At 43.8% G+C, this 15,510-nt stretch overlaps 1 protein-coding gene across 6 annotated transcripts in view; it reads left to right on the top strand.

The window, feature by feature from the left end:
- IQCE (IQ motif containing E) overlaps nt 1-15,510 on the top strand; it is a 69,924-nt gene that overhangs the window by 9,123 nt on the left and 45,291 nt on the right. For 4 of the 6 annotated variants that reach the window (XM_049903076.1, XM_049903073.1, XM_049903072.1 and 1 more), the window contains exons 2-6: nt 4,414-4,461; nt 5,966-6,011; nt 10,252-10,380; nt 10,910-11,044; nt 12,318-12,388. In XM_049903076.1, coding sequence (XP_049759033.1) covers nt 4,414-4,461; nt 5,966-6,011; nt 10,252-10,380; nt 10,910-11,044; nt 12,318-12,388 — 429 coding nt within the window. The remainder of the gene's footprint in view (nt 1-4,413; nt 4,462-5,965; nt 6,012-10,251; nt 10,381-10,909; nt 11,045-12,317; nt 12,389-15,510) is intronic. The other 2 variants (XM_049903074.1, XM_049903077.1) reach the window with 2 other exon arrangements.

The following is a 15,510-nucleotide window of genomic DNA, read 5'->3' as shown; positions in this document are numbered from 1 at the left end:
AAAATTGATAAACTATTGGCCAAACTGACAAAAGAGAAACTGGAGGAAGCAAATAACCTGAATAACAAACGAAACGGGCAATATCACAACAGACCCAACTGAAATTAAAAGAATCATAACAGAATACTGTGAAAAGTTGTACTCCAACAAATTTGAAAACGATGAGGAAATGGACAAATTTTTAGAAACATACTACCTACCCAAACTAACACAAACCGAGGTAGAAAAACTGAATAAACCTGTAACAAAAGAAGAGATTGAAGAGGTAATTAAAAAACTCCAAGCAACAACAAGGTAAAAAAAGCCCTGGCCCTGATGGCTTTACTGGAGACTTCTACCAAACTTTCAGAGAAGTGTTAACACCAGTACCACTAAAGATATTTCAGAGCATCGAAAGGATGGAATACTCCTGAACTCATTGTATGGAGCCACCATGACCCTGACACCAAAACAAGGTAGAGACACCACACAAAAAAAATAAAATTGTAGATAATATCCCTCATGAACATAGATGCAAAAACCAACAACATTCTAGCCAATAGAATTCAACAACATATCAAACAAATTCACCCTGACCAAGTGGGTTTCATACCAGGTATGCAGGGATGGTTCAACATTAGAAAAACAATCAATGTAATCCATCACATACGTAAAACAAAAGAACCATATGGTCTTATTAATTGATGTAGAAAAGGCATTTAACAAAGTCCAGCACCCATTCGTGATAAAAACTCTCAGCAACATAGGAATAGAAGGCAAATTCCTGAACATAATGAAGGGCGTGTATACAAAGCCAGCAGCCAACATTATCCTAAGTGGAGAGAGTCTGAAAGCATTCCCCTTGAGAATGGAAACCAGAAAAGGATGCCCTTTATCACCACTCTTATTCAACATTGTGCTGGAGGTCCTACCCAGAGCAATTAGGCTAGATAAAGAGATAAAGGGCATCCCAACTGGTAAGGAAGAAGTATCTCTGTTTGCAGATGATATGATCTTATACACAGAAAACCCCAAAGTATCCACAAGAATACTACTGGAACTAATAGAAGATTTCAGCAAAGTATCAGGATACAAGATAAATGTACAAAAATAAGGTGGACTCCTTCAAAGAGGAAATCGCCACATCAGTACGATTTACAGTAGCCCCCAAGAAGATAAAATACTTAGGAATAAACCTAACCAGAGATGTAAAAGACCTATTCAAAGAAAACTGGAAGACACTACTGGAAGAAACCAAAAGAGATCTACGTAAGTGGAAAACATACCTTACTCATGCATAGGAAGACTCAACCTTGTGAAAATGCCTTTTCTACCCAAAGCGATCTACAGGTATGATACAATCCTGACCCAGATTCCAATGACATTTTTTAATGGGTTGGAGAAGCAAATCACCAAATTCATACGGAAAGGGAAGAGGCCCCGAATAAATAAAACATTACTGAAGAAGAAGAATAAAGTGGGAGGCCTCACACTACCTGATTTTAGAGCCTATTACACTGCCATGGTAGTCAAAACAGCCTGGTACTGGTATAACAACAGATACATAGATCAGTGGAACAGTATTGAGAATCCCAGACATAAATTCATCCACCTATGAGCAGCTGATATTTGTCAAAGGCCCAATGGAGAAGGGAGCCTGGTCCTCTCAGGCTCACCTGGCCTGATAGATCTTCTGTGATGTGGGTTTGGGGGAGATAAGAAATCTCGGCAGCCTGTCCCCCTCCCCAGAGTGAAACTGTAGCCCTAGACTGGGTACTGGGGGACGGGGAGCCCCCAAGTTCTTGACCGCACCTACCTGGGGTAGAGTTCTGTGAAGTATTTTCTGTAATTTTCTTTTTCTGTAGTATCTTTATCTGGTTTTGGTATCGGGGGAGAGAGCAGGTCATAGCTCAAATGCCACAGACCCTGGCTGTTCTCACCTAGACCAAGTAGATTTTCTTGAGTGAATCCCTCTCTGTTTGCTATGTGCCCTTAGGTCAGTTTCCAGGAACTTCAAATGATAGTGTTTTTTCTAATTTGCTCTAGTTAAATGGTTGCTTGTTGAGGAGAGAGCCCGCCATAGCTCACTCCACTGTCCAGGGGGACAGTCCCTAGATTGTAATTCGTTCCCCACTTTTATCATATAGTAAATTCTCATATATCCTGGATCTCTTTCTGGATACGTTACTCATATGTTTATTTTCTCTGTGTTTAATTTAGTTTTTTTTTTTTAGTGCTTTAACAAATCTGGTAGGAGAATATGTCCTCCTTTGTTAGATGGCAGATGAGGAAGCTGAGACTCAGTGGTGAGTGACTAGCATCACACAGTGGGTGCAGCAAAGGTGCTACCCATGTCTTCTCTGATTCTCACCCAGCTGCCAGCCAGCCAGCCAGCCAGCCAGTGCCCTGTGGACTCTTGACCCCAGAGAGGTAAATTTAAGCTTTCCAGAAATACGTGGCAGCCACAGAGAGGACGTGAAGGAGGTGGACTGGAGGAATTGGCCATCCATGGGGTTTTCTTTTTTTATTTTTTAACACTGTAAATGATGTGTTTCATGGTATTGACTGATAGGGTGGGTCCTTGGACTGTTGTGTGGTTGCAGATGTTTACTGCACTTAACTTCTTAGCTCCCTGTGGCTAGAGGAGGGAGAGTGGCAAGGCTGGAGGAGGGAGAGTGGCAAGCCTGGAGGAGGACTGTCTGGGGTTTATGTGGGTTCTGAGCACACCTCTTAGGATGTTGTTATGTGCCATCGAGTCGATTCTTACTCATGGTGACCCCGTGTGACAGAATAGAACTGTGCCATAGGGTTTCCTAGGCTGTAATCATTACTGGAGCAGATCAGCAGGTCTTTCTCCCATGGAGCTGCCGGGTGGTTTCGAACTTCCAACCTTTAGGTTAGCAGCCAAGCACTTAACCACTGCACCACCAGGGCTGCTGTGTCTTAGAATAGAGATTGCTTTGTTCCACTCACTGCACATATAATCCCCTTGCTCAGTCTTCAAACCACTCAAAACATCTTCAAGATTTCATTCAGAGCAAGTACTAATTACAAATGCTTACAAAGAAAGTTATCGCTACTTTTCTGTTTATTTTTCAATAGCTTGACATTCGTCGTTGGCAGGTACATCCTTTGTGATGCCAGTGGGATAGAATATAGGTCATTTATTTGGCTTGTCTGGTCTTAATATGTGTATCTGAGTCACTGCGTTCCCTTCCTAAAGGTTGCACATCATTTGACTGTATTTTGTTAAATGGAAACTACTCTCTACAGTCGTCATGTGTTATTCATACCTTATAGTGCCAGCAGTTTAATGACATCAAAAGTCTAAGTCAGCAGGTGATTTTTATTAAGATTCTGTTTCTCTGGAGTGCACCACTGTCCCCTTGCCCCAAATCAAGTCGTGCTGCACTTTTAGCCCGGGCTGTCTGTGTTTGTGAGGAGTGCGGTTTAAGGACACACCAAATCTTTGCAGTTGCACCTTACCCGTTTTGTAGTTCTGCCATACATCTCTCATAAAATTTCACATGCTGGTGGAGTTGTTGCAGAATGGTAACTTAAAATGATGCGTGGGCTTTTCGGAATGCAATGAAGTCTCATTATGATGTTGCATGAATTCAGCTATCTCGGAGACAAGCTGGGTCCCCTGAAACATACTACCACCACCACCACTGAGATATAGCATTATCGTTCATGACAGGGGTATTCAGTCCGAACTTCTAGCAGCAACATTATAAATCATCTATACATTATTCTGAAGGGACTGAAAATAAAAAAGTCTGCCCTCTCTCTTTTTAGGATTTACACTGAGGAAATGAGTTAACCCAGAAATAGCCTTCTCTTGGGAAAGTCCCTTTATTCTGTGGGAGCCGTGCTAACATTAGACAGGACAGATTTTGTTTTACTCCCTGGGCCCAGGGCAGACTCCCTAGAGTAAGAAGGTGGAAACCTTTTTGAACCCAATGGTCTTGCTCATGTAATAGCCTATGTATTAATGAGTCTGATTTTTGAAGATGACTTTTACTTGTTCTTATCAGGAGACTGTCACAGGTTCATTGTGCTTTGATGCAAAGGCGAGTTAAGACTTGGAGCATTTGAACGATGTGAAAACGAAACGCTGTTACCAGAAACTGTTTCTCTGTCAAAGCATGCAGCCCCTCTGTGGGACTAGTGTCACTGGGGGTGACAGACCAGCAGCTGCCCTACCAGGTGGGGTTTTCATTTGTTTCCCCACCCAGGCCTTCTAGTCCTTTGGATGAGACCAAATCACCTGGCCGCCACCACCCAGTTTGCACTGTTGCGAGTGTCAGCCGAGTCTGGTGTATTGGGTTTCTGCCTCAGCAGCTGTTGACCGGCTGTTTGCCCTTTTTTAAGTCTGACTGTTGGAAACCAAGCAAGTGCCTTAACGTGATGATGTTTGCTCTTTTCTTCCAGGGAGATGACAGTCTTTCTGCAATTACCTTTGACTCTGACTTTGAGACGGTGAGTGTGATTAGGGGTCAGTGGTTTAGTCCAGCTGGCTATTTTGCCCTTCTGGATGTTACTTAGACGTGTAAAATAGGCGTTCTCCACAAATACTGTTCAGAGCTGAAGTACAAATTCAGAAAACTACTTGGTATTTGAAAAGATTCAAGCCCTTGTTGTTGTTAGGTGCCGTCAAGTTGGGTTTAAATAACTGTGATTATAATTTTAAAACTTTCACCCAGAGAATCATTCTGAGCAAAGTGCACTTGAGGCAGGTGACAAGTTCATCACTGCCTCTGTCTGGGTCCCCTGCCCTGGGCCTGCCCCGTCCTGACACCCAGGGGAGGAGGAAGAGCGTAAGAGGCATGGTCAGAGCAGCTGCTGGGGGAAGAGGGAAGGTCCTCTGGCAGCTGCTGTGGGAGCTGAGCCGCATGCTGACCGGGCAGCCTGGGCTTAAGTGCGGGAGCCGGCCTGGAAAGCAAGAGTGGTCAGATCCAGTGGCCACATTGTGGCCCCAGCCTGGCCTCGGGGCGTATGTTTGGAAAGCTCTCGAGTAGAAAATGAAGCATGCCAATGACAATTGTAGGGAAGGAAGAGCCAAGGGAAGCATGTCTTACAGCCAGTGTGATCTTAGCAAACCACAGCAAGTTCACTTGGAATGAAGCTTCCTGGGCAGTTCTCAGTTCCCCTTAGCTCCACTTGTAGACTGAAAGGGAAGCAGTAGGTTCATCGTCCAGGGTGAGGGCAGGACCTCTAAGACTGAGCATTGCCCCTCAGCTCCACTTAAAAGCTGGGCCTGAGATACTCCAGGAGGGGTAGGGACCACACTAACCGCCAGGTAGGATCCAGCTGACACTGAGCATGGAGCACGGTCTTTTTGCTGGTAGGGCAGTGAGGGGCTGACTGATGCTGGGCCTTCTCTGTCCACTGTGAGGCAGATGAGGACATGAGGCTTGGGAAGAGTCTCATTTCCAGGCCCTGTAATTACTCGGGAGTAGGACCAGACCTGTGCTGGCTCTGCTCCTGGCATCCTGGCTGTGACAGAAGTCAGGATTCCAGGCGGGGCGATTCTTTTGTGGCCTTTTCTTCTGTGATGAAATTTGCACTGAACGGATTCTCTGGGTCTCATCTTGCTAAATCTTCCCCAGGAGGCCAAGTTACTCACCCTGCTCCAGAACTGGCGGGGGAGGACAGTTTAGGTGGCAGAGTTGGGCCCTTTGAGTGGTATCCTTGGTCTGATTTCACAACTGGCCACACCCTTCATTCTGATGAGAACTGGGGACGAGGGCATGCCGTGGAGCCCTGGTTCAGCTAGCCCGCAGTCTGATCCCATTTCTCCTGTGCCCATCTCCCTGTGCCCTGTGTTTCTTCCTCTGCTGACGGCTCAGCTGAGTTAACGTCCCCTCTTACTGCTCTCTCTTTCTCTGGCCCATCCTGAACGCTTCTCATGTCTCGCCATCCAGACCCTCCTGGGAGCTCAAGGAGGCTTTACGTGTCTTACGTTGTTTCTTCTTTCTTTCAGAAGACAAAAAGGAAAAGTGTCCACAAACCTCCACCCACATCACCAAGTAAGTATGGCCCAGGCCTCCCTGCCCCTCTGATTTCTATGTTTTAACTCCGAAAGTATTTTTTCAAAGCTGCCCTTCCCTAGTACCCTGGGAGGAAGATTAAACCGATTTTCTTCTTTGTACAGTTAGGATAATTAAGACAAGACATCTCAACCAGTTGGCTCCATTTTGTTTGTTGGAGCCTTGGGAGAGTGTGCTCTCACGGAACTTTCCAGTTGGATGAAATTCAGCGAGGGGCGGGAGGGCGAAGACCCCTGATCGTGGCCTTCCGTTCTTCCATTGAGCTGTCCAACAAGATGTGTTGCTTCTTTCTTTCCTAAAGTACCTAACTCTTCTCTTTCTCAAAGTGCTTAACTCTTCTGAATGCTGTCATAGTTAATGGACTTCTTTTTTCTATTTCAATAAATTTTTGTTGTTGTTGTTGAGAATATACACAGCAGAACATACGCCAGTTCAACAATTTCTACACGTGTGATTCGATGACGTCGATGACATTCTTAAAGTTGTGCCACCTTTCTTACCCTCCTTTTCTGAATTGTCCCTTCCCCATCAGCGTGAACTCACTGCCCCTAAGTTTCGTATGTGACACGTTAAAGGCCTTTTTAATCCCAGGAGTCGTCTCTGAGGGCCAAAGCTGCTCATATGGGGGCCTCAGGAGAGCAGTGTTGCCTTCCCAAGACCAGCTGGAAATTTCACTTGTATTTTTTGTTTTCCTTTTGGACTTCCACTGGGCATATTTTGCTAGCAGAATCCTTCTGGTCATCATTCTTAGAAGGAGGGTGCCAGCTTTGTCCGTGGAAATGCCTCCTTGGCAGGATTCAAGGGGTTGACTGCTTGGTGGGGGCCTTGCAGAGCTGGGGGTGAGTCTGGTGGCGCTGAGGCCTCAAATTGTGACCTTGTCCTTCTTATGTTGCTGTAGTGCCCCATGGTCCATACATGAATCTTGTGCTTTTGAATTTTTTTTTTACAAACTTCAAATCCTAGGTTGACTTCCCTCTACTACCCAAAAACCTGTGGCCTTCCTTGACTTTATTGTCTGTATATATGTATAGGGTAGTCCCTGGGTGGGACTAAATGCTGGACTACTAACTGAAAGGTTGGTGGTTCAGACCCACCCAGAGGCACCTCAGAAGATAGGCCTGGTGGTCTGCTTCTGAAAAGTCACAGCCTTAAAAACCCTATGGAGCAGTTCTACTCTGCACCACGTGAGGTTGACATGAGTTGGAATTGACTCAACGGCAACTAACAACAACAATTTGTATATGTACTTTTTTATATATATTGTGCCATGTATATACACAGGGAATACAAATTAATTTTCATATTTAATGTGGATGCATATTTAGAAACATGAATGCCTGCAAAGAAAAGGAAGCATGTTATCTATTCTAAATCAGTACAAACATTAGAAAAAAATCATCCAGCAATTTGGATTTTTTATGTTCTTCCGCTCCTTGCATGGAGAAAATTGAGGATTGATGTTACAAAGTCAAAGAACAGGTAAAAGCCTGGGTGTTTGTGTTTGAACCTTCTCGTTTTGGAGCCATTTTGTTTAAGTACTTTGCGGGTAGAGTGTCTCTAAGGTAAATATAAGACCATCTTCCATTATTTTTACTGAAAGTCAAGCATTTCACTGTTGAAAATATTAACCATCTCATTGTTTTTACCTTGGTTTCTGTAAATGTCAGGATTGTGTTTCACATAATTCAGAAAGGGCAGAACCCCAAAGGCACTAAACATGTAGGGGGCCGTGCTTTCTCTCTGTAGCATTCTGTCCCTGGCCCCTCCTTCCCGCCGTCATGGCCGTCTCTCAGTCCTTCAGTCCCAGGTGTTTCCTCCTTCAGCAGCACCCTCAGACCCTGGTGCCCTTGTCTCTCAGATCTCAGCTACCACTTCCTCGGGGCGCACCCCGACCCCAATCCAGGCTCAGCCTCCGCTCCTGTGACAGCCTGAGAACACTGCTCCTGGTGCTTCTGTCTGGGCAGTCAGTGCTGTGAGAGCAGGACCACGGCCATCCTGTGTGCCGATGGCCATGTGTTGCTCTTGAATTCCGCACGTTGCTTCGCATTCCCACAGCGTTCTGAGGCCGGAGTCCGCAGTGGCTCTGTGTGTAAGGCAAGTGGGTGATGAAGTTTCTATTCCAGGGTTTACTATTTTTAAACCAGTATCAGACACCGTATTCCCACTCCCCTGCCTTAGTTTTTTCTTCTTCTTCTTTCCTAGCTTTTATCCATTTAAAAAAGTGATAAAATAATAACCTGTTGCCACCGAGTTGGTTCCGACTCATAGCAACCCTGTAGGACAGGGTAGAACTGCCCCACAGGGTTTTCTGGGAGTGGCTGCTGGATTCCATCTGCCGATCTTTTGGTTAGCAGCTGAGCTATTAACCACTGCGCCACCAGGGCTCCGCTTTTATCCGTATGCATATATATTTTCCTAAGAAATTCCTACTATGCATTGATAATTCACATACATTTAGAAGGAAATGTAACTTGAGTTTTTTTTTTTTAATCTATCTGATTGCGGATTTCCTTTAGTAAATGACAACTTAAGCAAATATCTGAAGTTGGGAAGGGTGCTGTGGTCTTGGGGTGAGGGACGATATATCCTGGTCTGCTGTATCTTTACTCCCTCATTCTGAGTTATAACGGGAAATTTTCCGTAAATTGTGAAACCATGGATAAAACTTAGGAAAAAAACTTAAATGTATTAGACTTAGATTTTCAGGACCTTCTACAGATATGAATTCCTTTTTAAAAAAAGAATATGAATACCTTAGTTTTTACATAAATCTGTCATATTTTGCATAATTAAAACTATAAAACCCTAAATTAAAAAAAAAAATTTCCGTCATTTTGATGACAAAAAATACTCTGAAAAAGTGTAATTTTTCTTATTTCTTCTAGGTATTTTACATATTAAGTTCTAAATATTATCACATATCATTTTGTAGCAACAGAAAAATATTTACAATGTTGTAAAAACGGCATGGGGGCAGTATCTGACCTCTAACCCCACACGGGGAAAGGGGAACCAAGATCAGCAACCCAAAGCCTGATTCCTACGAGGCGGAGGTCAGACATGCTGCCTCTCTTGGCCATCTTTACCAACTCTGACACCAGCCATCCCTCCCACACACAGCACTCTTTACTAGGTTTGGTAATTCATTGCAACGGCCACAGGAGCTCACAGACCATAATCCCGATTATGGGCTTTATTAGGGAAGCAGCCGGTTACAGTTCAGGCTCAGGAATGCTCAGGATATAGTTCTTCAATCGAGATAGCCTCTTCCCAACCGAGCTCGCAGGCACGCCTCTCCCTGGCCCTAGGCCTTTCCCCAGAGGCACTCGGCTTTCTCTTTTTCTGGGCCCGGAAGCCCACCGTGCCATCTCCTGCTGCTAGATCTCTTCTGCCACCACTTTTCACCATCTTCAGGGTTACAGCTTGCTCTCTCAATCTCCTGCTTCCAGCAGCTTCTCAGCACAGGGATCCCGGGTCCAAAGGACACACTGTCTGCTCCTGGTTGTTCTTCTTTGGTGGTGGTAGGATCTTCCTCTCTGCTGTGGAGTTGGCTCTCTTTTAAGGCAAAACTGACCAGTCTACTTGGTGGGCCACAATTACCTTACCACACAGCCTCATCCAGTCACCTGGGTGGGCCACAATTACCTTACCACACAGCCTCATCCAGTCACCTGGGTGGGCCACAATTACCTTACCACACAGCCTCATCCAGTCACCTGGGTGGGCCACAATTACCTTATCACACAGCCTCATCCAGTCACCTGGGTGGGAGCTACAAGACTATGGCTAGAAAGACCACACACAGAAGTAATTAATCACACTGCAAAGGTTAAGGGTAAAGGATCCAAAACTATGTTCACTGATTATGATTATATAAAAATATATATGTACCTGAAAAAAATTGGATGGGAAATTAAATAAATATTATAATATTGGTAGAGTTATGGGTTTATATTTTTATTTTAAATTTCCCATTATGTTTCTTTGCAACACAGATTAAAAGAGAAATGCAAGTGTGTGTATGTATGTGTGTATATATGTGCATGTGTGTGTACACACATGCATATATATGATAATTGTGATTTTTATTTTTGTCAGAATGTTTTTACCTACAGTCATAATATTGTTGTGGATATTTTACCATTTCTGTCTTTCTAAAGCTGGCAGGTTGAGGGGGCATTGATATTTTGTAACTCAGAAACCATGTGTTGGTTTTCAGAGTCACCTTACTACTCTAAGCCTAGAAACGTGGCATCCTGGAGGTCTCTCAGGACAGCGGGGAGCATGCCTCTAACCAGTAGGATGTCCCTGACCCCGCAGAAGCTATGGCTCGGTACTTCAAAACAAGGTACGTGGTCGTGCTGACATACACCGTTCTTGCTTAGTAGAAGGCTCTTAGGAATTGCGTGTGATGATTTGAGAGAGAATTTTTAATAGAATCGCTTGAATTACATTGTTTTTCATCTTTCGTCTTTAGTATTTGTGGTTTCCAATGGCTTCTGTGTGTATGTCGTTGCCGCCTCTGCTGTCTTGGATGGTTCGAGCCCTGCTGGTGTGGGTGCTGAAACTCACCCCTCTTGGCTTACAAGAGCCGGACTTAAATTTTTGGGAATTTCGTGAGCTGATTGATGTCACACCGGCAGCTTGAACTTGTACATGGTGGGAATATTTACACTATGGAAATTGGCAAATGCTACCAACCAGGCTTTTTTTCTTGGAGAGCTGGTGGTTAAGTATTTGCTGGCACCTCACTGATAGTCCATCCCTGCTGGCTGACTTAAGCTTTCTTCAACCCAGGAAGGTTGATCACTAGAGGCAAAATCTTCCGTTGTATTTGCTTGTACCTGTCATATTAAATCCATGCACGTTCAAACCAGGAAGTTTGACTCAACCCCTGAAACCAGACCTGACCTGGGAGCAGGCATGGACCAGCCCCCCCAGCTGCACCTCGGACTATCTGACAGAAGCTCTGAGAATGCGGAGGTCCAACCTCAGGCGCTCTGCCAGCAACGGTGAGCATGTGATGGGACAAGGTCCTGAGGAAAGCTTGTGGATTGGAGGGCGTCTGTTGACAAAGGCTTTATTTGCTTTCTGTCCTCGCTTCACCAGTAGGAGATTGTGGAATGGCCCAGACATGACTCCTGAAAAATCTCTCCTGCCCTCAAGAAGTGGCTTTCAGGAAGTGGGCAGCAGAGTCTTCCCAGGCTTTGATTTCGCGTACCTCCTACACTTAGGGTCTTCTTTAAATTTATTGTATGAACATTGTTAAAAATGGGAATAAAAATTGCAAATAATAATAAAAAGCCTGAATCCCACCCGAAACAATTGGTCAGTTTTCCTTTTCCGTCTTCCCCTCTCGCCTTTATCCGTTCACTGCCTTTCTGTGTAAACCTTCCCAGGAAGAACAGCTCAGCTCTCAGACCGGAGCATGCCGAAACCCTTTTCACTGTACCCGTGAGTTGATCAGAGTAGGACTGTGCTCCATGGGGCTTTCAGTGGCTATGACCTTTCAGAAGCAGATCGCCAGGACTTTCTTCGAAGGCGCCTCTGGGTGGACTCGAACTGCCAACCTTTTGGTTAGCAGCCAAGCACAATTACCTTACTGCTTTTAGTGGTTAGGAGTTGTATTTTAAGCTTAAATAGTTTAGAGTCCTCATATATTAGATATCATATTGAAATGAAAATAAAAATCTTACTGTTTTTACGTTGGAATGGGTGTTGTGATAGACTGTGTGCATTTTTTGTTTGCTTGTCTGTTTTTGTTGTGTTTGCTATTTACAATGTATCACTTTTCCTTTTGTGACTCCCTTCTTTAATCCTTTTACTTACATTCTGTTTACTTTTTTTGTTTGTTTCATCTTACTGTATCACAATTTTTTATTTTCGACTTCTTGGGAAAGGAACCCTGGTGGCACAGTGGTTAAGCACTCGGCTGCTCGCTGAAAGGTCACAGCAGGTGACCTTTGAACTCACCAGGCACTCTGCAGGAGAAAGAGCTGGCAGTCCACTTCCATAAAGATTTCGCCCTTGGAAAGCCTACAGGGCAGTTCTACTCTGTCCTGTAGGGCCACTGTGAGTCAGAATTGACTCAACAGCAACGGGTTTGCTTCTTGGCAAAGTATCTTGAGCAAACTAAAAACATCAAGCTATTTTTGCCCTCCTTTTTTTCTCCCCCCCTTTTTTGTAAAGGATAATTTTATTAGCTTCCAGGTCTTCCTTAAGGTGAAGCAAAAGCCCTTTTTCCCTTCAGATAACCTTTTAAGAGGTTTGTGTCTCTTCCTCTAGGTCATGTCCCTGGGACCCCCGTCTACAGAGAGAAAGAAGATATGTATGACGAGATTATCGAGTTGAAGAAGGTAGAGTTTCTATCTGTTCTTTACTGGCTGGAAACAGTGGGGTAGAAGTCAGTGCCAAGAGGTGTCCATGTAGAACAAGTGAGAGCTTTAGGGCCACATGTGAGTCCGCGTCCTGCCCGGTGCCCAGGAGCTGGGTGACTCCAGCTACTCAGAGGCCATGCCCCAGCTCCATGAAAGGCCGCAGTGGACCTCAGATCCCATGTGGGCTCCACTTTCTCCTGCAGGATGGAGGAGACATCGGAGAGGGCACTGAAGGACTGGGGAGGGACGCAATGGACCTCATAGTCTCCTTGCAGCCTGCGATTTGTTGTTAGGATAAGGTTGTTTGGTGGCGTTATTATCAGTAACCTTCCATTTGGATAGTTCTCGTATGTGGACGAGATGTCTCACATCCCCTGTCTCATCTGATCTTTCTAGAAACTCTGTGAGACAGGCAGGGCCAGGTGTCACACCTGTTTTCTGGTGATGAGCTTGAGACTCAGAGAGGTTAGTGATCTGCCCAGGGTTGATCAGTAGCAGAACCAGGATTTTCATCAGTGTCATCAGACTCCGAAGACCAAGGTGGTTTTTATTACCCTGTGCTGTCTGCCACTCACTCAGGAATATTTGCATTGAAGAATTTCATCACCACCACCATTGTCACACTGATTTTTAACATCTGTAAATACTTTTATGTCCCTGGGAGACGTTCTCTGGGTTCATTCCCTTTTGTGATTTTAGTGTTTATGAACTGCTGTCCCTACCCCCCAGAGCATCAGGAGGCCTGGGGTCAGGGTGTAAGCAGGGTGCTGGCAGCCAACATGTCCAGAGCATGTTGAGGAGTCTGGAAACCACCTCACATGAAGAGCACGGGCAGAAACTAGGTTCCTTGGCCCAAAGAGAGCTGACGGAGAACATGGCCATTGTATGAAAGAGCCCTTCTCTGCTGCTCCAGAGGGGACTGTCTCAGATTCAGGATGAACAGAACATTCTAACCACTGGAGCTGTCTAACAGTGAAGGCGGTTGCCTGGTGACGAAACAAGCTCCCTGTCCTTAAATAAGCAGAGATTTACTGACTACTCATTAGGGGTATCGTAGAGAGAATTCTTACCCTGGTTGGGAGAGCGTACTTAATATACTTCTAAAGTCCCTGAGACTCTGAGCAGTTGCCGTAACAGCTCTTGCAGAAGCAGTCTTCTTAGGGCTGGAAATGGGTGTCTGAGTAAGATTACACTGACTTTACTCAAACTTAGCATCATGGGTTTCTGGATAAAATCAGCCCATACTTCTAAATTCAGAGAGAAGAGAACTTGATATTCAGTGCTCTGTCACTGTGGGGTCTTGAGCATCAGAGTTATTTTCCGTGTCAAGTGATGGTTCAGTTTCCTATTGAAAAATGGGGATAAAGATGGTACTTAATTCATAGGGTTGTTACGAGAATTAAATAAAATAATCCATGGAAAGTGCTTTAGTACAGTGCCTGGTGTATAGTATGAGGTCAGTAAGTACAGACCATTCTTTTAAAACTTATATTGAAATAATTATAGAGTCCAAACCCATTGCCATCAAGTCGATTCCAACTTATAGTGACCCTATAGGACAGAGTGGAACTGCCCCATAGGGTTTCCAAGGAGTGGCTGGTGGATTCAAACTGCCAACCTTTTGGTTAGCAGCCAAGCACTTAACCACTACACCAGGAACCCAGAGTCCCAGAAAGTTGCAAAAATAGTAGTTTCTCCCAGTGGTTTATATCTTCAATAGCTATAGTACATCAAAACCAGGAAACTGACATTGGTACAAGGTGTGTGTGTAGTTCTGTGCCATTAATCACATGTCGATTTTCGTAACCACTACTGCTGTCAAGATACAGAAATATTCCATCACCACGATGATCTCAAATGCTACCGCTTCATAGTCACCCCAGCACCGTCTCTAACCCCTGACAACCACTGTTTTGTTCTCCACCTCTACAATTTTGTCATTTTGAGAATGTTACATAAATGGGATCATACAGTTTGTGACCTTTTGAGGTTGACTTTTTTCACTTATCATACGCCCTTGAGATGCATCTAAGTTGTTGCCTGGACCGGTCATTCTTCCGTGTCAGGACTGCTTTAGCTACATCGTACTAATTTTGATATGTTGTATTTTCATTTTCATTCAGTTTGATATATTTTTCTTTATTTCCTTGAGACTTCCTCTTTGACCCATATGTTATTTGGAAGTGTGTTGTTGAGTTTCCAAGTATTTGAAGATTTTCCTGTTATTATTCTGTTACTGACTTGTAGTTTGATTCCGTTGTTGCCAATGAACACACTCTGTATGATTTCAATTCTTTTATCTTTATTGAGGTTTGCTTTCTGGCCCAGGATATGGTCCATCTTGGTATGTTCCGTGGGCACTTAAGAAGAATGTGTATTCTGTTGTCGTTGCTGGGTGGAGTGTTCTGTAAGTGTCAGTTAGATACTGTTGGTTGATGGTGTTGTTGAGTTCTTTTATATTCTTGTTGATTTTCTGTCTAGTAGTTTTAACAGTTGTTGAGAGAGGTCTGTTGAAATTTCTGATTGTAATTGTGTGTATTTCTCCTTTCAGTTTTGTAGTTTTTGCTTCACACATTTTATAGCTCTGTTTTTTTGATGCATACACATTTAGAATTGCTATGTCTTCTTGGTAGGTTGACCCTTTTCACCTTTATGTAATGTACCTCTCTGTTCTGGTCATTTTCTATGCTCTAAAATCTACTTTATCTGTTTTCTTTTTATTAATGTTTGCTTAATATATCTTTTTTCATCCTTTCATTTTCAACCTACCTGTATCATTACATTGGAAATGAGTTTCTTCTAGACAGTATATTGTTGTATCATTTTTGTTTTATCCACTTTGTCAATCTATCTTTTAACTGATTTATTTAGGTAGTTTACATTTAACATAGTTATTGATAATGTTAGGGCTTAAGTCTTCCATTTTATTTATTTTTTTGTTCGTTCTGTTTTTTTGCTCCTGTGTTTTCATTTTCCTGCCTTCCTGTGGTTTACTTGAACAGTTCTTAGAATTCCGTTTTGATCTATAGTGTTTTTTAGTGTATTTTTTTGTATTCCTTATTTAATAGCTGTTGTAGATATTACATCATATATACGTAACT

Source organism: Elephas maximus, chromosome 12, assembly GCF_024166365.1.
Source record: "Elephas maximus indicus isolate mEleMax1 chromosome 12, mEleMax1 primary haplotype, whole genome shotgun sequence".
Taxonomy (NCBI): Eukaryota; Metazoa; Chordata; class Mammalia; order Proboscidea; family Elephantidae; genus Elephas; species Elephas maximus.
This window is presented reverse-complemented; position numbering and strand designations above follow the sequence as displayed.